This window comes from Sylvia atricapilla, chromosome 4 (assembly GCF_009819655.1).
Source record: "Sylvia atricapilla isolate bSylAtr1 chromosome 4, bSylAtr1.pri, whole genome shotgun sequence".
In the NCBI taxonomy this organism is placed as follows: Eukaryota; Metazoa; Chordata; class Aves; order Passeriformes; family Sylviidae; genus Sylvia; species Sylvia atricapilla.
In genome coordinates, this window is record NC_089143.1 from 38,552,309 (window position 1) to 38,576,411 (window position 24,103).

Below are 24,103 nucleotides of genomic sequence, written 5' to 3' on the forward strand. Positions count from 1 at the left end.
TTGCTACTGATAAAGATTATAGGCCACTAGCACTATGCTCAAATGTTAAGTCATTCCTACTCCTAAGGCAATGGATTGCCAGTGCTATGTTACTTTATGGTAGAAGGGAGCAGTGGAGGTACAATGTACCTCCACACACATCACAGTTAAAAGAGTGCTGCAAAAGTACTGAGTTTCAAATGCATAAGGTAATTACATGCCACAGCTACTTGTGTAAATTTGACAACTTCACCCCTTTCACTCAGCATATTAATGTTTAGTTATTCAAGCACAAACATGCACACATTCATAGGCCCTAGAGTTTTGGTTTATACATTAAAAAAACAGGTACTTTCCCTCTCATTTTCCTTTTTATGTTTCAAGTACAGGAGCCCTTTATATTAATGCCCTCCAATCATACAAGTACTAAAAAAGTAATTCAGTTTCCAGTATCATGGAAAGGGCTGCAGTGGAGGGGACCTTAAAAATTCAACTTTTTAACTTAAATATGAACTTAGATCTGCGAAAATGAGGACCTGAGACTGCACATCCATACTCATGTATTAACCGCTGCTGGAGAAGGAAATCTGTTACAGCAGCTGCAAAATGACTGATGTGCTGTGTATCATGAAACTGGGACAGAATTTTCAGCAGGGCCTGCTGCAGTAGGACAAGGAGTAACGGTTTCAACTAAAAAAAGAGTAGATTCAGACTAGAGGGGGGCAGACATTTTTTATTATGAGAGCGATGAAATACTGAAATGGGTTGCCCAGAGGGGAGGTCCATGCCCATCCCTCAGAGTGTTCAGTGGATGGGGCTCTGAGCAATCTGGTGTAATGGAAGGTGTCCCTGCCCATGACAGGATGGTTGGAACAAGCAAACATCAAAGGCGATCTTTAAGGTCCCTTCCAACCCAGGCCATTGTGTGATGTGTACATAATCAACAGATGCCTTTTAGACAATAAAGGAGCATCCACGTTCAGCTCTTTTAAATCAAAACTATTTTAATTCTATAGTTGAATTTTTATTTTGGAAAAATAGCCCACCTAGGGCAGATGGGTTTCATGGAATTGATTTGGCCCCCGATTTATAGCCAAATGCTAGGCAATGCAAATATTGCATTTCCTAAACTTCCTTCTTTTCATCAAACCTTACTAGTTTTGTATGTAAAATTCTAGCTGTTTTTTTTTTCTCTCAGGGAAAATAGATGCAAAAATCAACACAACTCCTGTTTGTGAAAACAATGAGAAAACATGACAGAACAGTAAATGGTCATACAGAAGTTTTTAATGCTTGATTAAATCATCACAGTAATGAGAACTTTTACTGTAATGATATGCAGTTCTACCACACTATTATAAATAAAAACATTAAGATCAATATTAAATACAGCTCTAGGCAACATCACAGATTAACAAAGAATGTATTGTTCATGAACCAGTATCTGAATGATTTAAAAAATAAGAAAATGCTGACACTTTCCCCCTCCCATCCACCACCTTTTTTTATTCTTTTTAAATTAGTAACTTGAGTAAGGCGCTGCAAGTTTCATGTTAGAATTTTCTGTTGCACAGCACAGGCACACATATTTCATTAACAGAACTCTACTGTATGTTTACCAGCAGACGTTTTAAATGTCAACAGGGAAAGCTTCGCAGGTTAAGAAGAGAAAACAGAAATGCACAATTTATGTGCAGCACTCAGGATCCACACAGAAATGAAACACAGCAGGAGTGTGAACTGTATTTTAATTCAGACAGCAGTCTCTAGAATTAGGTGCAATACAGTACACACAGCAGTGTTTTACAGTAACATCAGACATGGTAGAGATTTTAAAGTGATTTTTGTATGTGCAGTGAGTTTGTATTCTTCCACTGCAGAAAAAAAATCAGACAACAGAAATCAGTGGCACACACAACTTCCTGCCTTCTGTAAATGGGCCAAATCCTGCTCTTTGTGAAGTTTCCTCTTCTTCAGGCTTATGTAATGTAACAGAGCAATTTTTAACAACTAGCACTGACTTCACATGAGAGTACAGCTGGTTGTTGCCATGCTCTCATTTTTACATAGCCCAAGTCCCTGTTTCGTTTCCAAACTTGTTTTAAATACAGGGCCTGATCACTGTGATCTCCCTGGAACATTTCACTTTCTACTGGTTCCAGTTGCTGCTAGAGCTGAGATGATAAAATGTAGATGGCAGTTTTTTACTAAGAAAAATCAGTTAAAATTCAACAGTGCACTTACCTAAGCACAGCCATTTTTGTGCAACTCACCAAAAGTGCCAGAATTTTGGTTCACTGTGGTATTGTACTTGAGATAAAACCATACTGAGTACTTTGTGAATAAAGATGTTTGAGGTAATTGTGATGAATGCCTTAGAGATACTAACATAATAATTTCAGACTTTTAGTGTTTATATTCTTGCCATTTTTGAAGTCTTGTGAGCATAATTGTTAAAAGACATAAATTTTATCCAACCTCATATTACAAAACATGATTTTTGTCAGCCAGATTTCCTGATTTTTTTTCCTCCCTAATTTAGGCTTATAGCATATTGTCATTTTTCCTCTGCATGCAGTTCTGGTGGTGGTCTGACAAAACGAATAGGAAACAAAACAATGTACTATAATGAAGTTAGGGGTCTGTCAGTTCACCTCCAAATGTGTGTTGCTGCTGAATTTTAAAGTCCTGCCAAATTTTCAAGTACTGGATTCAATTCTGCCCTGCTGCTCAGGTGTGACTACATATAATTTACACCTTTATATAGTTGGGAAAAAAAGAAAAGAAGAGTCAAAAGCCATCTATCTAATAGTTGTTTTCTCCTATTACTTTTAAAATCCTGCAGGTTTTTTTTTTTTTTAATGAAACCTTACTATTACTGTTCCAGTTATTTGTTAGTAAAGAAAAAAGGAAATCCAAGGTAACGGCAGTGAAAGTTGCATTTGAAAATGATCTTGTATGCTGGATCATAAAGAAGCCATTTTCTTGAAACCCTTCATCTGGTTGTAAACATTTGCTAATCCTCCATTACTCGCAGAGGATTATGAATTATTCTATAAAATCACATTAAAAAGGTAATTAGGTATGTGAGATATTAACTGATTCATATTTAATAGATTTTTTTAAATCCATACAAATATAAATAAAGAATGGTAAAACTTCAAGAAAAATAATATACATTTAGTGCAAATTATGAGTTACATTTCTTCCTACCATGTCAGCAGTGGAGCGTCTTTTGTGAACAAAAAATAAAAATGACCATTCTCAAATTTTACAGGGGGGAAAAAGATCTCCAGTGTTGAAGCATGCATTTTTTACCAGATACACGTATACAGAATTGTTCCAGCTCTTAAACTAGTAGAATAGCAGTATTTTTTCTTATACTGCACAACATTGGTATATATCATAGTGTGTTCAATAATACAAAAATTGCATAAGACCAGGTCACATTATTGATATTTTCTGCAGCAAAACCAGTATTTTTCTCTAAAATACTGGTTTCATCTGGTTTTAGTTTTCTCATATCATGACAGCAGACGGGTTGAAAGAAGTCTCGCATGGTTCTCGCAAAGTATTACCTGTTCAATCTGGTTTTGTTGCAGTGCATCTGCACTGCCCCAAGCTTTTCGTCATGTACGAACTTACACATTTAATGGCACAAGAAAAACCTCCCTTCTTGTGATCACACCTCAGTAACTCACAGTACATCTCAATATGAGAAACAACTGCTTCAAAAGGGCACACCAATTTTAAAGAGACTTTGTTACGGCTCAGGAGAGAGAGAAATAAAGCTCTTCTGGAATGTAGAAAGGTGACGAGTAATAGTTAATACATTTCATGAGTTAACACAACAGTTTTCAATGGTAAAAAGGGCAAGACCTTTCAGTCTCCACAAGATGGCTCAATTCAGAATGATCCCTCCAGAAACAGGGATTAGTAACATCTCTTCAATGCTGAAGTACCAGGCTGGGCTGGAGAATGGCACCACTTTGCACGGCTCACCCACTGCACTATCATGGCAGACCTGATGTCTCGGGACGCATCCAGTGCAGGACAGCAGCTCTCCCTTCCCACACTCCCATCAGCCTTCCTCCTGGCCACATGCTCCCCCAGACTGACTCCTGATTGCCAGCAGCACTGTTATGTAAAAACCCAGCTCGTCTCTGATTTTAGAAGTTTTCCCCAGACTAAAGTGTTGTGCTATTCAACAAATGAACCTCCTCTTCCGTTTCCTCTCTCTCCTCAGCTATAGGTTTCAGTTGAACATTATGGAGGCGGGGTCTTGGTTTGCCGTCTGGGCCATATGACGGAGGATATCTTTTTTTGTTATAATGCCAAGGAGGCGCCTGAAAAGGATAAACGGAAGACTGATATTAATCCAAGCAGGAAAATAACGAAGTGGAACAAATCTGTAGCCAAGTCCTTTTTGTTGACAGGAATAGAGCAAAAGTAAACAGCCTGATTTTCTTATTTAAACAGAAACATTTTATTTATCAAAATGTTGAGGAACCACCAGTTTGATAAAACACAGCAATGCTGAGACACTGTATCAGATGGTCTCTGACAGCTGTAGTCCATTTTAATGAAATACAAGTCATACAAGTAGAGCCCATTACAATTTTTATTTAACTTTTTGTTTCTACAAAAATCAAATTTTGATTAGCATATGCCAACAAAAAAGTAACAAAGAGGGACAAAGAAAAGAGAGGTATGAAAAAGAAGTGACAGTGATCCCATTTCATAAGGGAGGCATGTTCCAACCTAGCCATCAGAAGTGATGTACCATTTGATGGCCCCAAATCAAGCAAATCCAACTCCCCTCCTTTTTTAAACTAGAAGGATCCTTCCAGTCTGAAACAACGGCTCAGATTGAATGTATTCATAGGAGCACACTGTACTGGCTGTGAAACTTTTGTATAATAAACAAGTTAATTAGTTTTTTGAGTTCACAGCCCTCGAAAAAAACTGTGAATAATAAAATTTTAATTTTCCAATTTAGATACTGTGCTCTTATGACAGGGTCTTTTAAAACTATAACTGTGAAACATCAAATAGAGTGAGACTGTCCAAAAGGATAATATCACAAGAGAAGCAAAGAGCAGAATGAATGAGCTGCTGCCCTTGTTATTCTGGTTAGTACATTTCAATTTGTCTTATTGAAGGATGCATGAAATACTTGTGAAATATTAGCATAAAATGAGAACATAATTAGCATGTTTTGCACATTAGCAGCTAAATGTGGCGGGTATGTTTAGTAGACATGGAACTAGCAACCCATGTCCAAATTAAGACAAAGTGTACCACCTATCTAATGGGTTAGTTCACAACATCATGGTTAAAACCATATCTAGATTCTGAAGTCAACAGTCAACACAGTAGCAGGCCACTTGGTGGCTGGTATCACTGCACATTTTGTAAAGGAGTGCACTGATGGCTGCAGGTAACAGCGGCAGAATCACATACATAAAATCTAATTTTGCTAAATCACACTTTAGCAAAATTTTTGCTAAATATTTTTTTAAAAACATGTTGATAAAAGGGGATTACAGGGAAGATCTAATGATGCATTTAAAACATGCTTATCTTTGCTTCTCAAAAGATGTGATACTTTGCTATTTAACAGCTATTTAAAGCTGTCCAAAGCAAAAAAAAAAAGAAATTAGCATGTATGAAAATCTTAATTTGCATTAGGCAGAGAAAAAGTATTCCTAGCTGCGTGCGTTCCCACTGGGGGAATTCTAGAGATCAACCAGCTGGATCAATGTGATCTCAACAACACAAGTATCAGAAAGTTTACTGTTTACTTTTCTTTAATGTTGTGACTAACAGTATGTTCACATTTAGAGCTTCATTTCTACAAAAAGGATTTTGCACGTTACGTTTAATACAAATTTTGAGCATAAGAAGATTTCAGTGTTCAGCCGATGTCATAAAAGCCCTGAACAGTTCACAAGTTTCATGCTTCCTGACTTCTAATGTGTCTAATTATGAGATCTGATATATCTAATCACCAAGGGTTCGACGTGCTGCTTTAGTTGCTCGAGATGCTCTAATATGTTCTTCTTTGTGATGATCCCCAAGACAATCCTGCAACAGATTATGTTATGCTAATAACTGGGTGTGAAATCAAATTAAAAAAAAAAAGTTCTAATCATAATAAAAAAGGATTAGAGCAAACAAACAAACAAACAAAACCAGAAAAAAAAAAACCAAAAAGAAAAAGAATGGTTGCAGGAGAGCTAATGAGATAATTAAATGAGAATTTATTTTAAAGTCATTAACCTTTCTCAGATTTTGCTTTTTTTCCTTTTTCTGCCAAAATGCTGAACACAACTGGCTCTTCAATCACCCCAGGGTAGTATGTTTCTCATATCAGGTACACATCAAGGTGGCAAACTTTATCCCTTCACCCTCAATTGACATATTTTTTGGTTTTAAAAGCACTGAAACTAAAATATACTTTGAATTTCCTTTGTCTAACAGTTATTTCTCCTCACACACAGAGATAATTATTCACATTTTAACAAGCCACAGTGGATGAACAAAGTAATAACCATGTAAAGTCATAGCATCTGAAGTTCAAAGGTGCCCTATAGAGCTGGGCTATCTGGTGTCCTTAGACAAATTCAGACAAATTACTTGTTCATGGCAGGACAAATCAAGAGCAACTTCCTGGAATGGATATACTGGTATAAATTTGGAGGATTAAGGCTCAGTCTTCTCTCTGTCATCTGCACCAATTTCTGTACAATCCAATCTGAACTGGAACCAGTATGTTGATGCAGGTCTTTAAACAGGTATATGCAGGGTCCAGGAAATCTGCCAGTCAAAATTTAAATTAGTCCTTGATATCCACAAGGCTATATGCCATGACTAAACACCACAGGTACTAGTATTGATGATCTCCTTGTCTTGTAATGGACAGTGTACTTGTGGAATGTCAAAAATTTGTAAAATGAAGTAGGATAAAATAATTATTAAAGTCATCCATACTTCCTGCTACTTTATCATAAAAATAGTTAAAAGCTTATAGTAGAGCTTGACATAGCTTTGCACAATAAAGCTTTTTTTAGAGAAGATTTTAGCATCAATATCAATGTTTGAACACTCAACCACAACAGAAACTATGAAAAAAAAATCATAATATTTTTCAGTCAAGTTCCATCGATTTCAATTTCCCTCCCAAAACAAGAATAAGTGCATGCCCACACTAACTTCTAAGTGTCCGATCATTAGGTCCTTTCCCTACCAGAGAAAGGCTTCTGGAAACACTACTTGCCATTCCATGCAGAGATGTATTGAAGAAAAAAAGCCAAAAAAGAGGTGGGAGAACATTTAAATAAATGTGTTTTAAAATACATCTGAAAAAATCCCAACTTGGAAACCAATGAAGTATTTAAACAATTGCCACATATAGCAGCAGTCCTTCTGCCCACAGAGAAACTACAAAAGTCCCAGTCATTTCAGGTTTCTTGTCTCAAGGACACTGATCAATCCTAAACATATGAATGAGCAGACAACATTTCCCTCCCCAAGTGCTTTAAAACACATGCTAAAGGGAAAGCAAGATACTATGGTGGTAGGAGCTTGGATGTTGCATGTGAAGTGTTTAATGCAAGAGATACAGGAAAGCAGAATGTTAAATGAAAAGCTGCACAGAAAAAGATCATGTAGAAAACAAGGAGCAGTTTAGATAAGAGGCAATTACAGTGAACATTTCGTTTCCATGCTGGGGGCTGATTTATTTAGTAGATAATCACTGGACAGCTCCCAACAGTCTCATTTACAAACATTCTAAATCTTAAAATCACTTTCCTGAAATATTTTGAATTGTAGAAACAAAAGTTGCAGATTGAAGTTCCAGAACTAGCAGCAGTTTAGTTGTTAGTATTCCAAAAACAAAAAACTTGGTGGTAATCGCCATCACTAGATACCAGAAGAAGAGATACTGACTGGATCATTTTCTCCTTTACTCTTTATGAACCCAGTATTTGTAGATGTTCTGATACATTGCATGTTGCCAGAACACAGATAATAACCGGGAAATACAGCCCTTAGACTGTGCAGTGCACAAGACTAAATTTCTGCAAGACAAATTGTATCTCCTCCACAAGCAAGTTGCACAGACCAAGCTTGCTGAATGGCAGTAAGTTTTTAACAGAGCATCATTAAATGACTGAAATCATCTGCCTGCTTACTTGGAATACAAGGAAGGCAAACAATTTCAGAGAGAGGTGCTACAGCACAGGATGTTCTTAATAAACAGCTGGGGTCCTCAGCTGCAATACCAAACGTATGGGTTCAAATTCCATGATCCTGGTGTATATCCTGGTTCAAATAAATACTCTGATCCTGGAAGTGAAAATTACTGCATCTAACGAAATGCACAGCATTGCTGTCACTTTACTCACCCATTGTGTGTTACAAGGCACTGCCTCAGACCCAGCTTCCGAAAAATATCCACCACTATTTCCATTGGTGTGTGGTCTGTCACGGTGAAAGGGCTCATATCAAGTATGCTTCGGAGCTTCAAAGGTCGAGGGCTTTCTGCTGGAAGCGATGGGGTATGCTGGGCAAAACATACCCTGGAACTGCCAACAATCCCCTCCTGCTTCTTTCTAGCACTTTCTTTAAGAAAGACAGAGAAGGGGGAAAAAACAGCAGAGGAGGAAGAATTTACATTCTTGGAGTAAGATGTCAGTGCAGACAGACAGCTCAATCAACATTACCAGGCTCAAACATATGTTTCCACAGCCACTGCTTTATCCCCACGAAGTGGTTGTGGAAAAATCACAAAAGCCATTTGCCATTCAGCTTTAGTCATTATTCAACTAATTTTCTTACTCCAATAAGTAACTTTTATTTACTATAAAGAGGTGGCAAGGCTAAAAACATAACATACTCAGCTCCTGAAGTAATGGCCAGGGAAAAGCCAGGGAAAGTTGTTCAGGGAAAAACCCCCTGAACAACTGACAGCCCCCTGAACTTCTTCCTAATATTCAACCTAAACCTCTTGGACACAACTTCAGGCCATTCCCTCAGGTCTTGTCAGAGGGCACCACAGAGATCAGTGCCTGCCCCTCCTCTTCCCCTCACGAAGAAGCTGTAACTGCAATGAGGTCTCCTCTCAGTCTCCTCCAGGCTGAACAGACCAAGTGACCTCAGCCACTCCTCATATGGCTTCCCCTCAAGGCCCTTCACCATCCTTGTGGCTCTCCTTTGGATCATCTCTAAATAACCCTCTGATAATCTGGCAACCAAAACTGTCCATAGGACTCAAGGTGAGGTTGCCCCAGCGCAGAGCAGGACAATCCCCTCCCTTGCCTGGCTGGCGATGCTGTGCCCGATGCCCCCCAGGATGCACTCGGCTTTCCTGGCTGCCGGGGCACAATGATTCTTAAGACAAATGCAATCCAAGACTAAGCAACTTCCACTGTATGATCTCAGCAGCTGAAACGAGCCTTATCTGTGAAAGTGTATTCTAAGAAGAATGTTTTACTATTCCCCCATTTACCCAAGTAAATGCAAACTTAAACCAGTACGGTGTCGGTAATAATATCCAAGTTTTGTACATATACATCCTATGTAATGTAATACCACGGTATACACAGTAGTAAGAGCACAGGCAAAAATCTGACTGAAGTGTTATGTTCATAAAAATGCTTTAAAATGTTGCTGGAGACTTCTGTCCCTTTCTCAAGTGTCTTTGTTTAAGAGGTACGTATTACAAAAAGCAGTTTAAGATGCAACTTCCATCACTTATTTCATGCACTAAATGTTACAGTTTTGCAACATTTTGTTACATAACAGTGTGTATCTTCCTTTGGTTATTTCGTTTCTTGCCAGTGTACAAAGCATTGTCCTAAGTATCACACAAGCACTAACACTCACCAGAAAGAGATGTCCCAAACAGGGCTCATGTGCCCAGGGACAAATTTCCCATTACACAAACAGTTTGAAAAACATAAACCTACAATAATTAATATTGCACTTCCCTCTCCATAATTACAACCTTGGTTGTTATATAAAAAGTTAGTAACACACTGTCAGAAAGAAATAGGATATACGTTTAAAAATTATTTGGATAGTAATTCTCACAGAATACTGCTGGTCAAAAATGAGAATTACTCAGTTTTGAAGAATGTTAGTATAGCATTACTTGAGGAAATGAGATACTATCAAAAGCCTCAAAAACTAAAAAATACCAGATTAGATAATGTTTTGTCTTACTTGAGTATGACAACTTTTTTTTTACAACAGAAACAAAGAGATGAGGATTTTCTTCATTTCAGAGCCTGTTACTGAAGATATATTATCATATACTTAAACCAACCTGGAGTCTAGAAACATACAGAGTAAATTCTATTTTAAATATAAAATAATATAAAACAATTTAAATTGGCACATATAATAATGCAGCATTGAAAGTTAATTACCTATTGCAATAGTTAAATCTCTTCTTAGAGCAAAACCCACAAGTCTCTGCGATTCCTTTGACATAATTACAGGAAAACCATTATAGCTGGTTTCGTTGATCAGGTTCTCTATGTCTTCCACAGTCATATTATCCTGTGTCAGAACTGCCAAAGGCGGGTCGCTTCTCCGAGGTCTCATCACATCAGCAGCCAGTGTTGTGTGAGTGAATTCTTCCTTTGCATCCAAGAAAGGATACCCATTCAGTCGGATGTGTGCTTCATAGATGCCTTCCCTACCAAAGGCATCTCCTACCCACTTACTGGTCATGACTGCAGCCATTAGGGGCACAATATACTCCAGCCCTCCTGTTAGCTCAAAGACAATAACTACCAGGGACACAGTCATCCTTGTCACACCACCTGCAAGGAAAATGATAGCCAGTAACATCTGAGTATCAGATAACAATCATTTTAGAATTTTCTGCCTTCCTGTTGAGACCTACAAATGTAACTTTGAAATGAAGGTCACCTGACAAACATTCTTCTGCATTATACCAACAGAAGCAGACAGAGAAAATTAACACAAATCTTCTAGAAGTGAAAAAGAGAGTTTTAGGGAAAATTAATAGAAAGAGAGGTAATAAAGGGAATTGGAAAGTATGTACAGTTATTTAATGTAAACTAAGAATAGAACTGTGTATATCTCCATACCACATCAGGGTTAAAAGTACTGTGAAATGCAAAGAAATCCAGCAAAATAAGAAACTGAAAAAAGAACTGAACTAATGCAAAAACATTGCAGGTAGCAAATCAAGAACTATGTTGTCCAAAGGATTAGGAATTTAATGCTGTTGCTTAATTACAAAAGCTAACCAGAATTATGATCTGATAAAAAGAAATCTCTTTCTTGGACAACAGAAGACAGGGATTATATTTTTCTTTTGTTACCATTTAAAATAATTTTTTTCTGCTAAAGTTTCTGATGCCATATCCTCATTCAATGAAAGAATATGAACTGTCCTTCAATGCATTCAAGAGCGATTCAATATACATTATTAAAAACTGGAACAACTCTCCAAAACCTAAGTTTGTTTCAGTAATTTCATTACCCAAACGCACTTTTCCTTAAAGAAAATGTCTACTTCTTGCAGAATCTGTCCAAACAGCTTTTACGTTTAATTTCTACAGCCACCAAGTTAGAAACGAGGACAACTTTAGGTGCCTAACTTAAGCCTCTTTCCATGAGGCTGATTTTCAACAATTAAGACTTGTTAAAAATACCTTACACACTTCTAAAACTTTTGTTTGGATCATGCATTTCTAGAAAAATTTTTGCAATTCATATAGATGTGGCAGCTGATCACACCACTTCCTTCTAATAATTTTAACTGTATTTGACACTGTAAATGCTCTACTTAATACATTTCAAGAAACTGATTTTTCTGACCAATGTAGTAATGACATGTCTTGATACCAAAAAGAGAAAGCAAACACTAGTAAATTTTTCCTATTTCTCATCAATTTAGATTTCACATTATTCTTCAGATCCCAAGGATTTGAGGATCTTATGTAGAGATGTGAATGTACTAGTCTGGAGGGAAGACCCTATAAACAGGTATTCCAAAACTGCATAACTTTATCCCTCCTTTCATTTTTTAATAAATATTTTGTTATATGAAGAAATCAGATACTAATTTGTTATATTTTATTTACCTAAGCATGCAGCAGCACCAACCATGGCATAAAGACCAGGTGTAATACAGTCAGCTCCAACTTCACACCACTCCTTGAAAATGAACCAGTCATGATGGTAGTAAGCCAGCTGCTCCACTGCAATTCCTACAATTCTTCCTGCTATTGCTCCAATTGCCATACTAGGTATGAACAAACCAGATGGAACCTGCAACAAAAACAGAACTGTTGTCATGCTACTAGAAACATACCTGACACATTGCTTAACAAGTGACTTTTTGTAACTTTTTTTTCTGAAAGAGATGCAAATGCTCAAACTGTCAGGTTAAAACCATGTAAAGTGACCTTGGAAGGTTAGTAGAATTCAACAGAATGCTATTGATATCTCTGATTGACCTCATTAGCAGAATCCATCTTACGAGTGTGTTTTTTTTATATCTTACTGTGTTTAAGAGAAAATCTACCACCAATACAGGACCACAAACCAGACTCAGTGTCAACAGCACAATTCTCTACCAAGTACATGTCCAGTCTGAGCTGTGCTAATCATACTGAAAAGTGTTCCTTATCATTTCCCAGCTCCCTTATTCCTTCATGTTCCTCAGAGTCAACATTCACTTACTAAACAAGACTGCCTTCCTAAACTGCTTTCTGACACTGCTATAAATTAACAGGTGATGTTTAAAAGAGGCTTTGTACTATTATTGCTGTTTCCTGTAGAAGTGAGTGTACACAGAATGCTAAACACACTAAGAGAGAAAAAGGCAAGATAATCCCCAGTGCAAAAAGCAAGTAACACAATAAGTTAAAGGGAAAAAAGACGCTACTGTAATTTTAGTTACTTAAAATGTTTTTCTGCTACTAATTAAAGCCTTGTCACACAACCATGGCCTAATAAAATATTATTGCAAAACTTGCTTTTATGGGCAGTTTCATATAAAGATAACATTGTGTATCTTTTCTTCTCCTTATGAAGCTAATCTTTCCAAAAGACATACTGGTACCTAAATGTCTTAATAAACTGTAAGTGCCTGCTGCTTCTTCTCACAGCAGTTGTTAACATCAAAGTATCTTATACTGTGTGACTGAGGAACAGATGTGACTACAAAAAAGGGGTAGAATTTTTACTTTGTCTAAATGCACACCTCATCCCATCTTGTTGAAATAATATAATTAAATATTGCATTCTTGCTGTAACAGGACACATATGTAATTTTTCTTCTACTGTAAAGCTCTGAAATTTAAGTATTGTAGAATACCAAAATATAGGGTTTTGCTGTGGTATTCAATAGCTGGTGCAGAAATATATTTCAGAATTGTTGTTAATATTATATTTTTTCTGTATTTATGGTTGCAAAGAAGATTTCTAACAACAAACCAAGGAAAAGCAAACATAGTTTGTAATTATTATTACTTTATATTTTGTCTATATTTTTGGTCGCAAAGATGATTTCTAACCAACAAATCAAGGAAAGGCAAACTTTGTGTTAGGGAGTCAGCAGCATGGGTTTTGAGAAAAAGTTTAATAATCCTTAATTCCTCTACTGAACTACCTAATATTTCAGTGTTCATGGAGGTAATGTTCAATGCTAGCATATTAGTCTAGTATTCAAATTGTGCATTTATACCACTACTGTTGTTTCCCACAATTAATTATGCATCTAAGTCCCTTCCTGTCTGCTAAAATCACATTTTTTTCCCGTGACTGAAATTCTTTCTTAGTGAACAGTACAACAGTACCCAGAAAAAAAATCCTGTATTTCCAATATAAAACTAACTAAATAAACCTTTGAAACTGGCTCAGATACTGGGCTAGCAATATGCCACAGAAATTCAGTATCCATGTGGAAACTGTATCCAAATTGTTTCTGGTCCTTTGGTAATATAACTTCTTATGCACTAGCTCCTTCTCTGCTTTCCATCATATGTGGATAATGGTTACAAGTCTAACCGGAATTATGATTTTACAGGTCCATTTGTTTGCACAAGCCCATGAATACCAAACCACAAAGGGGAGAGAAATCTTCCCAGAGAAGGGAAAACAGGGAAACAGCTAAGTTTTTCCTCTTCTCAGCTTCCTTCCCTGGGGCTTGCTTTTGAGCAAGCTAAAATTACACTCCAGAGGAAAAGATCTGTTCTGTGTCACATGTGTCATCTTTCGAAGGAGCAAAGATTAGGATATGGGTACAACTTTCCACTTCTTTGGTAGTGTAGGTAGTGGTATTGCATGACTGCTACATGACATGTAGCAGTCATGTTCTGAGGCAGAACTGTAACTCCTTCTCACCTGTTGATCAGCATTTAATAATGAGTCTAGTGATAATAAGCAGTACGGTATAAGTACAAAAGTATGAAAGAAAAAAGAAAAACAAACCAAAATGTGCCAAACCCCTGCCATATCAGCATCCTCATAATGCATGTCCACAGCAGGAATCACTTTGCCCCACTGGAAGCAGCTGGGTAGCTTTGCTCACCTCACAGGAAAGCAGTTCCTCTGGGGAAGCTCCAGGAACAGAACTGGAGAGCCCAGAGGATTCTTTATAATGATTTGAATGACAATGTAATATTATTTCTTTTTCTTTTTTTTTTTTTTAATTTCCTTCTATTTTGAATTTGTTTCTTTTACAGAGATAAAGCCTAAAGCAAATAAGTATCATTAAAGTAATATTCTCTTCTCCAGATCCTGGCTGACATTCTAACCAATCACATGCCTTAAAGCTTCCAAGAAATTCATATAGCACAGTTCCATCAGTGACAGCAATATGACTCCTTGTGTATTGGCAAAGTAATAAATATACTCTCACAACTTCACAAAAATATTTCCACCATGCTGAAGTTCTGAGAAAAGGAACCAAATCCAAATGAAGTATAAACTCCCATTCTGTAAACCAGTGAATTCTAATATGCAGTGTGACCTTGTGGTGACAACCCCATGCAAAAGAGACAGATGTACATAAACACGTGAATGGTAAAAAAATGTCCTCGATATAAATGAAACTCAGTAAGTGAATACAGAACTAAACAACAGATTGAAGTGGTCACATCGCAGAACACTGTCCAAATTATGGACCTAAGGAAGACTAGAATTTAAAACACACACTCTAAGATTCCTCTTACCCACCAGCCAACATATAGAACATAACTTCAAACAACAACCTGCCACATCTTCTAAAATATCGAAACATGAGAAACATAACATGATGTTATTGTTCTAGTTATAGAATAGTCAGGTTGAAGATGACTGCCTCAGATTGTCTACCCCTGCTCAAGCAGGGTCATCTACAGCAGGCTGTCCAGGCTTGCAACCAGTCAAGACATGAGTATTTCCAAGGATGTTCTCTGCACAGCATATTCCAATGATCAAACACCCTCACAGAAAGAAGTGTTTTCTCATGTACGCTGTCACATAGAACAGCAACTTGAACTGAAAAGTTAAGGCAAATTTAAATACAAACCTTGTTCAGTGAACATTCTACAGAAGTTTGAAATTAAGACATATTTGGTAATTATGTGGTTGCAAAAAACTATGAAGGGAACCTGACAAGTCAGAAAATGATGAAGGCATGACAGTTATACATCATCATTTAAAAACAGCCACAGATTGGGGAGAAGCTGAAGCCACCTCCAAAACAGATCTATGAAACAACTGGGAAAACCAAAAACTACACTGCTTGTAATGGACAAGAAATTCCTATTACAGTCACGTGAACAGAGCTCGCTTTCTCCTGATGATATGCAATACTGAAAATACAGCAAAAGAAATCATCACTGTCTCCCTTTAACATCTGTAGTAATTATATTTATGTGAACAATGAGGAGAGTGGATATAAGAATTACCACCAATGAGTTAGTGTAAGGAGTACAGTCTCTTCTTCTTCCAAGTAACAGGAGTAGGGAACCTGAGTGGTTATACTGAACTTTGCTCTTGGAAATTTTAGAATCATCCCTTAGTGCTGAATCAGGCTGATACAAACAGCCATCCATCCACACAGTTACTGCTCCCTACTGCACTTAACACGTTTCTATTCAGCTGAACAAAGGGCTGTTCTGAATTTAATTAAAGTTAATACTGTTTGCTACAAGACTTGCTTATAAACCAAAAGTTAAAAGACTTTTTTTAAAAGAAATAACATGAAAAAAAACCCCAAAGTTTCTAGCTTTGAGACATGGGAAATGAGAAAGGCAGTAATTAAATGATCACAGCAGATAAGAGCTACTGCATTCACACTCACCTTGATACCAAAAGTGAAGACTGTCATGATTATTTTAAATATGAGTGCTAAACACAACTGCCATATAGCTGAATAGACTCCAGTGCCTGCTGGACGGTCAGGAATATCATCTACTATTTTGCTTGCATTCATATCGTTTCTGTAGTCACAGAGTGAGGAGGATTCCAATGGCCCACAGTCTGTGAAGAGCTCCTTAATAAGCTCACTGGTGTTTAGCCTTGTATATGGATTAGGAAATGCAATCACAGCTGTTATTGCTGCCACAATAATAACCTCCAGGACAGGATACTTCCCAAATTTTGTTGATTTGCGTCGACGACACCATGCAATATTTGCTCGGATGAAAAACGCTCCCCAGAGCCCACCAAATACTCCCAGAAGAATAAAAGGAAGCAGTTCAAAAAGGTACCAAGGAGTGTGATATTCCACATAAAAAAGGACTAGGCGGCTATTACCAAAAGGATTGATGGACCTCAAAACAAATGCAGCTACTAAAGCAGCAAAAAATGATCTCCATAAAGTTTTCAGTGGGAAATAGTAACTGACCTGCAAAAGACAATACATGAGAATTATTAGTGATTCGATTAAAAACCTGGAAAGACAGGTTTATGCACTTTTTAGAATACTGCTGGTCACATGCTATAAGCTAAAAAAATTACTCTTGTCACTTGGAGCACTGGCACTTTGTAAAAAGCTCAACAACTCTATAAAGATTTCAAGTCAATACTACAGCAATGTCAAAACCACTGCTGTTTGATGACTGTTAGGAAATGATGCACTGCAATTTATGCTTAGAAGCTGCTCTGCTTTGTATCTCTTATTAGCCTTCATGAAAACCAGAGCATGCACTAGATGCACTCTCAGATTCCCTGCTAATATTTTCATCTCCTTTCAACCTATATTGAAAGGTTTCTCACAGATCTGTTATATTTAAGAAGTATAATTAAACTAACAAAAAAAATCAAAAGGCCTCAAAACAGAACACGCAATTTCCTTCTTAAGCCCCACATAACCCAATTTGAATTTCACGACAGTTTTCTCCTGCATTTTTCCAGCAACAGAGAAATTCCCAAAATCCCCTAAGAATATAACAAAATTATACCTGAAAGAAAATTTTCCCTGCTTTTCAATTCAGAGATTTTTAGGGTTTTAGTTGTCTTTAAAAATGCCAATGACAGAAATAACATTCTTACGTATTTTGAAAATTACAATTAAAACTAATTTAACATAAATCATTTTTTGGAGAAAACAATCTGCTTACTTTGGAGGTAAGTTTTACAGTATATCTGCCATTTTAATAATTATTATATTCAACTGTGTTTAGTGTCTGAAGCTTCAAGTAATAGATAAAAAATTGCTTTACAAAATTGTCCAATAAGTTTCTAAAGCCTTTTTCAAAACTTAAGAGCCTATTCCTTCTTTTTTTCCACAATAAACTCCTAGACTGAAAAGCTGCTGTATCTCTATCTGTATGTAAACTGTAATTATTAACAAACTTAGCCCTTTTCCAGAATAAAATAATTGAGAAGAAAGTAAAGCTGGCATTCATTAAAAAAAAAATCTTTAGGAGTTTGCTGGTAACAGGACTCATGGCTTTGAAATATGAGTCTAAAAATAATTTCCTTAGTAAAACTCCATACTTAAAGGAGTCTGAGATTATTTAAACTAAGAGAGATTTAAAAAAATATTTATTCTTCAGTGCCATCTCTTGACATACCTCCTCCAGACTGAAAAGGACTCCACCAATTGGGGCACCAAAGGCTACAGAAACTCCTGCTGCTGAGGCAGCTGACAACACCTGGAAAAGAATAAAGGTGAGGGGGATTGTTGCAGTTCATGTTGCAAACATGAACAACAGAACCTCACTATAGCTATAAGCTAAGTTTGCTGATGATACCAAACTGGGACATGCCACTGATTCTCTTGAGGGACAGGAAGCCTTGCAGAAGGATCTAGATAGATTGAGGCCCTGAGCAATGATCAATGGGATCAAGTCTAATGAGTCCAAGTGCTGCACACCTAGGATGAAGTAACACCAGGACCGAGTCTGAACTGGGAGACGAGTGGCTGGAGAGCAGCCCTGCCAAGAGGGATCTGGGGGTGCTGGGCAGCAGCAGCTCAGTGTGGGTCAGCAGGGTGTGCCCCAGAACCCAGAGGGCAAAACCCCATCCTGGGGTGCATCAAGCACAGCATGAGCAGACAACCAACAGAGGTGACAGCCTTGGGCGGACCTCACCCTGAGTGCTCTGTGCAGTTCTGGGCCCCACACATCAAGAACATCAAAGTCCTTGGTTGCATCCAAAGGAGGGAAACAAAGCTGGTGACAAGGATGGAAAGAGTGTCTTAGAACTCGTTTGGACAGGAGGCTGGAGCAGAGACTGCCCTGCAACTCATGGCAAAGCCCATGGTGACACAGATTGTTTCCCAGCAGCCCATGGAGGACCCCAGCAGAGCAGATCTTCACCCTGCAGCCCATGCCAGAGCAAGCTCCTGACAAGAGCCACGGTCAGTGAAAAGGAGCCCAAGCAGGAGCAGGTTTCTTGCAAGCCCTGCAGCCTGTGGGTGATCCAGGCTGGGGCAGTCCTGAATGGCTGTATCCTGTGAAAAGGACCCATGCTGAAGATGTTTGTGAAGGACCTTCTCCCCTGGGCAGGGCCCCACAGTGGTGCAAAGAAAGAGTACCAAGGAGCAGCAGAGACTAAGTATCCCCTTGTGCCACTTTGGGACAGAAGAGTTTGGAGTGAAGCTGAGCCTTTTAAGCAGGGACAGTGGGGGCAATATAATTTCAGTTTTGTTTTTGTTTCTCTCTACTCTACTATTGGCAGTCAAGTAAATTTCCTCAAGTCTAGTCTGTTTGGCCTGCAATGGTAACTAGTGAGGAATCTCCCAGTCCTCATCTTGACCTCTGAGCTTTTCATCTTAGCCCCTCCTGCGGTCCTGCAAACACAGAGGGATGAGAAAACTGCATGGCAGCACCAAGTCTAACCCACCACACTCTCATTAACAACACTGAACTAAAACAGAGCAGAAGACACTGTTGTCACCAGGAACACTTCTTAAATGGGTTCCGAGCACTCTGCTGTCCTCACAATTGAAGACACTCATAAATTACCAAAATGTAGAGACAAGCACAGAAAGAAGTTAAATAAAATCAAATGGTCTCTGAGGTGAAAGAAACACAAACTGACTCTGCCATGGAAATTATTTACCTGTGAGAATCCTGGGGATAATACATTCGTTTTAACATAATAAGTAACTACTGATAACCACTAAACATTGTTCAAGAGAACAAATATCATCTTTTAAACAAATCTGTGTAAATGCACCAATATTCAATACATTCTAAAAATGCCTTTTCAAGAACTTACCTCTCTTTTTTTAGCTTCATTTGTACTGTATTTTGGAAAGAGGTAGGAAAAAATATTCCCACAGCAGCAGGCAACATGAACCAAAGGACCCTCCTTTCCTAAACTCAAACCTGATGCAACAGCCAAGACTAACGTAATTGTTTTTATCATCAAAGTCCACTTCCCCAAGTATCCTCTGATGATGAAGCCACTCAAAATAGTTTTTATCTGGAAGAAATAAAAAACTGTAGCTGTTACTCCGTTCTTCAGTTTTCAGAAGATAATTTGTCCTTTTATTTTAGCTGCAGAACTTCAAAGCCAGCCTTTTCAAATGACTAGCTTTGTCACACTTTAAGACACGTATCATTCAGATTGCCACACTGAGTCTGCTTGCCAGCTTTCAATTTGCAACTTACTCTAAACACTAGAAAATAACATACAACTAACTACATTATCAATTATATCCTGTAGAAATTTAATCTGCAGCAGCTTCTAAGATTGGATTCATTAGTTTATTATGTAAAGTATTGAGTGAAAGGGAGAAAGTTTTCAAAGGAAAAATAAACCTGCAAAAACCATACTCAAGGTCATCTATTGCAGCAATATCCAAATTTGCACCAGTACCACCTGTTTTCTCTTCATGTTTTACCACCACTGCTTAAAAATCAACAGCAGATCTCTTCACATAAAGATAGAAAAGATCAGCCTATCTCCACCAGAAAAATGTGCCACTTGCCAAAGGCATTACTGTGCTTAACAATGCTATATTATTAGCCTGGAAAATATGCTCATATAAAGTAAATACTATACAACTATCATAGGTCAGCATGTCCATAAACAGGATGTACACAAAACACTGGGCAGCCGTGTCTAGAAAGTAAAGATAGCTAGATTTGAAAACCAATTTCAGATTAAATTTCTTCTGGAATAATGGCACAGAACTATTCCAGGCTTAAACAGAGCTGGATTAAAAAAATGTTTACAGAAAAACTGAAGATGTGAGACTGACCAGAACTGATTTGACTTTGGACTTTTCTCTCCCATTCTGTGTGTAGTAGCAGGCAGCAATTGTAAACAATGAGTTTTTGAGGATATTACACATTTCATATTGTGACTGTCTATTGGCTCGTGCTAGTTAAGGCAACTAAAGCCACTGCAACAAAAGATTGATTCCTCTATCAAAAGACCCATATTGTGTCAATGAATCACTGCTCTCTTATCACCATAGGGAGGGGTGTGGATTAGGGGAAATTTGGAAATCATTCTGCAGAAGTATATGCTTCCAAATGCTTCCTTAAAAAGTGGTCCTGACAGAAGCAAAACCTACTGGCCCAGGAGTTATTTTGGGTTATTTTCTCAAAAAACAAGTAGCACAATTACATGCTTTCAATTTGAATGTTTGTATTAATGTATTTCTTCAAAGGCACAGGGTGCTTCCTCTTGCCTTCCCTCGACCCACTAAGGCAGCAGTAATCTACACATTAATACAAAACATCTATAATACACATATATTAATTAAGTTAGACCTCACCTCAGGTATCCCTGAGCCACAGGCGTAGGGAGCAAATACCTTCACCAGAGAAACTGCTAAGAAGGCAAAGCTCAATGCCCAAAAAATGTACATTATGTAGTTCATTATGTATGACCCGGGCCCCTAAAAGCAAAAACAAAAAGTCAGAAAATAGATTTGACATAAGAGCAAAATCACTACTTAAAATAACCCAAAAGTACTCTTGCTGCAAGTACATTTATACACACATTTTGAAGCACGATAATTATTGCCAAGATAGAGAGTTTTGTTTGAAAAGCACAAAGTCATGACACCTACACATTAGCACAGACTGGGTTATAAAAGGTAGAAAGCATTCTAACACTTCATCTTAAAAAGAAAAATTAAACATAGAACAGGTATATTTTCCATAGCTAACAGCTGCTAAAATCTACTGAATAGAGTAAATCTTCCTTATTTAAAAAATGTGGTAGAAAAAATGAAACAAATCTATTCTTAGTTATCAAAGAGCACAATAAATAGATTTAATTTACATACAGCTATGATCACATTCTCATGTTATTAACAGTTCTATATTCTCATAACTTCCTTACATTTGCAGTACTCCAAGGTCCCTTGCAGTTCATGAAATACACATTTATTGCACTGTAATCTATTAATCAATTCAAATGCTGAAAAATGACACAGAGAGGACAAACCCAAATTCATGTTTAGAATCCTAACCTTAAGACCATTATTTTCTTCCCCTATTCAGTCAAGCTGTTGAACAAGACCATCAAAGAATACTCACTTCTGCTTGCCCAATTATTAGTTCTGCCCATGTTTTCCATTGCGGACATTTATCTCTCTCTTCAAATGTGGTCTCATTTGAACCCCAGCAACACTGCTCATGGTTAAACCATAAAGCACTAAGGCAAATGCCTTCCTTCAAGTCAGTCATCCAGTCAGCAGCTATGTCAATTAATCCTGCCAATGCCCCTGTTGTAGAAACAGTTTTGTATTAATGTTCTGGTAAACAGAAATAGCACACACAGCTAAAATGAAGCAATGTGCTTGGATTAATTGATGTAAATTATGATTACAGAAAACTTAATTAAATAGACATTTAATATACTACTGATTTTCAGGATTATATCCTGTTTTCATTATGGTAAGACTAGTATTCACTGAAGAATTAAGTATTTTGTGTATTTCCCAAATTAAATGAGATTTTTTTTTCTTGTTTTGTTTTGGTAGGGGTTTTTTTGCCTATACCATAGTTCTCCAACAGCCCACTGAAACCAAGGAGTTAAGAGTAAAAAGAGAACTGTTACTTTTTTGTGATGCACCATTTTATTTGGCACCAAGCCTGCTGGAAAGAGATGGGATTCACCTGTGTAGAAGGAGGAAAAGGATTCTAGCCCATGTGCTGGCAAGTCAAAAGCAGTATCCAAATTATTAAAACACATAAACATAAGATCTCCTTGTGACTGAACTCAAAGTTGTACCATTTAAGATCCAATAGACATATAAGAGAAGGCATCTGACACCAAAAAATCTACCAGTGTTCAAGACCAGAATTTGTTCACTTTGTTGCTCAGAAACAGAATAAAGGAATTTTAATAAACAGCAGCTTAGGGGGTTGAGAACACTATACTGCATGTTCCCACTGAAATTATAAGAAACAATATCCAGGAATTAAACACTCCTGGTTTGTGCATCCAGAAGTATATAAACATGCTACAAACTTCGCATATATTACATGTGATTTGTGAAAGTGATTATGCATTATACCTAAGCAGTAATTATAACGTTACCATTCTCTTTAATAGGCATAGCCTTACTCCAAAACTAATTTCCTAACATTTAAACTAAAATGTCTGTTTGAAATAATTTTTTTTGAAAAACTGGGGACAAAGTTTGTGACCTTTCCTTTCCACAGGTTTTAGTCACTTCAAACTATACTAACAGAAAAAGCAGCTGCACTGCCTGACAGCTTGGCCACAAACTATTGGATGGTTTTAGTTGTAAAATTCATTCTAAAATAAGAAGGAAAGAGAGAACTGAAGTATAGTCAACAAACTGCACCCGTTCAAGTCAGTATTTTCTGTGCAAGAACCTCTGTAAAGTATGACATAAACATATAGCTAGAATTCACTAATCCATAAACACATGCTTTACAAGGAAGAGTGCTTACCAAAGCTACACATATACCAGAGCTACTTCTACAATCAACATTTTCAGAAATTCTACAGGTAGAAACCAAAATTTTGCAAAAAGGGAAAACATAAATCTCAATCACAGGATTAAAGAACATTGACAGTTTAGTAGGCATAAGTTCAAAAACACTTGAGAAACTCTCTCTAAATTCAGTGAGGATTTTGGTTCCCATTTGATCAGTAAACATTCACCTCAAAATGGTGAAGCCTGTCAATCAAGATAGTCAACTTTTTTCTTCCCTTATGGAATTGTTGTACTAGAGTAGCTTTTAGCTGGGTTGGTGGAGAACAAAGAAAAAACACAATAACTATACCTGCTGACAAATATAAGAAAAGAATTCTTTGTGTTTTCATTTACCTGAAGCCAAACCAGTTAATGTGACTACCAACCATCCTGACCATGCATCATACAAACTTTTTGTCATCTCCCATGCTGATTCTTTCTTCTTGCTGTTAATCTGCAAAGAGAAATTAGTATGTAAAGTTGTATGCATTTCTGTAATATGAACAATGAAAAGAAAGTATGACATACAAATTGCATGATGCAAGCTACAGGCAAATAAACCCTCTCTTGAAACCACAAGTGCTCAGCTTGCATTTAGTGCTTTACATAGATAAATCAGCTTAATCATTCAGACATCAAGCAATTAACAGAGAAACATGTATTTGCTTAATTTAAACAACTAAAATCCAGGAAATACATTATTAGGATAACTGAATACTTTCTATG

At 37.2% G+C, this 24,103-nt stretch overlaps 1 protein-coding gene across 4 annotated transcripts in view; it reads right to left on the reverse strand.

The window, feature by feature from the left end:
* Positions 1-1,248: 1,248 nt before the first annotated feature.
* CLCN3 (chloride voltage-gated channel 3) overlaps positions 1,249-24,103 on the reverse strand; it is a 62,084-nt gene continuing 39,229 nt past the window's right edge. For 2 of the 4 annotated variants that reach the window (XM_066317610.1, XM_066317611.1), the window contains 11 exons: positions 23,732-23,831; positions 21,966-22,153; positions 21,197-21,319; positions 19,687-19,893; positions 18,036-18,116; positions 16,319-16,864; positions 12,108-12,294; positions 10,416-10,814; positions 8,391-8,607; positions 5,991-6,066; positions 1,249-4,325 (listed from right to left, as the gene is read on the reverse strand). In XM_066317610.1, coding sequence (XP_066173707.1) covers positions 4,167-4,325; positions 5,991-6,066; positions 8,391-8,607; positions 10,416-10,814; positions 12,108-12,294; positions 16,319-16,864; positions 18,036-18,116; positions 19,687-19,893; positions 21,197-21,319; positions 21,966-22,153; positions 23,732-23,831 — 2,283 coding nt within the window. In that variant the 3' untranslated portion in view covers positions 1,249-4,166. The remainder of the gene's footprint in view (positions 4,326-5,990; positions 6,067-8,390; positions 8,608-10,415; positions 10,815-12,107; positions 12,295-16,318; positions 16,865-18,035; positions 18,117-19,686; positions 19,894-21,196; positions 21,320-21,965; positions 22,154-23,731; positions 23,832-24,103) is intronic. The other 2 variants (XM_066317612.1, XM_066317613.1) reach the window with 1 other exon arrangement.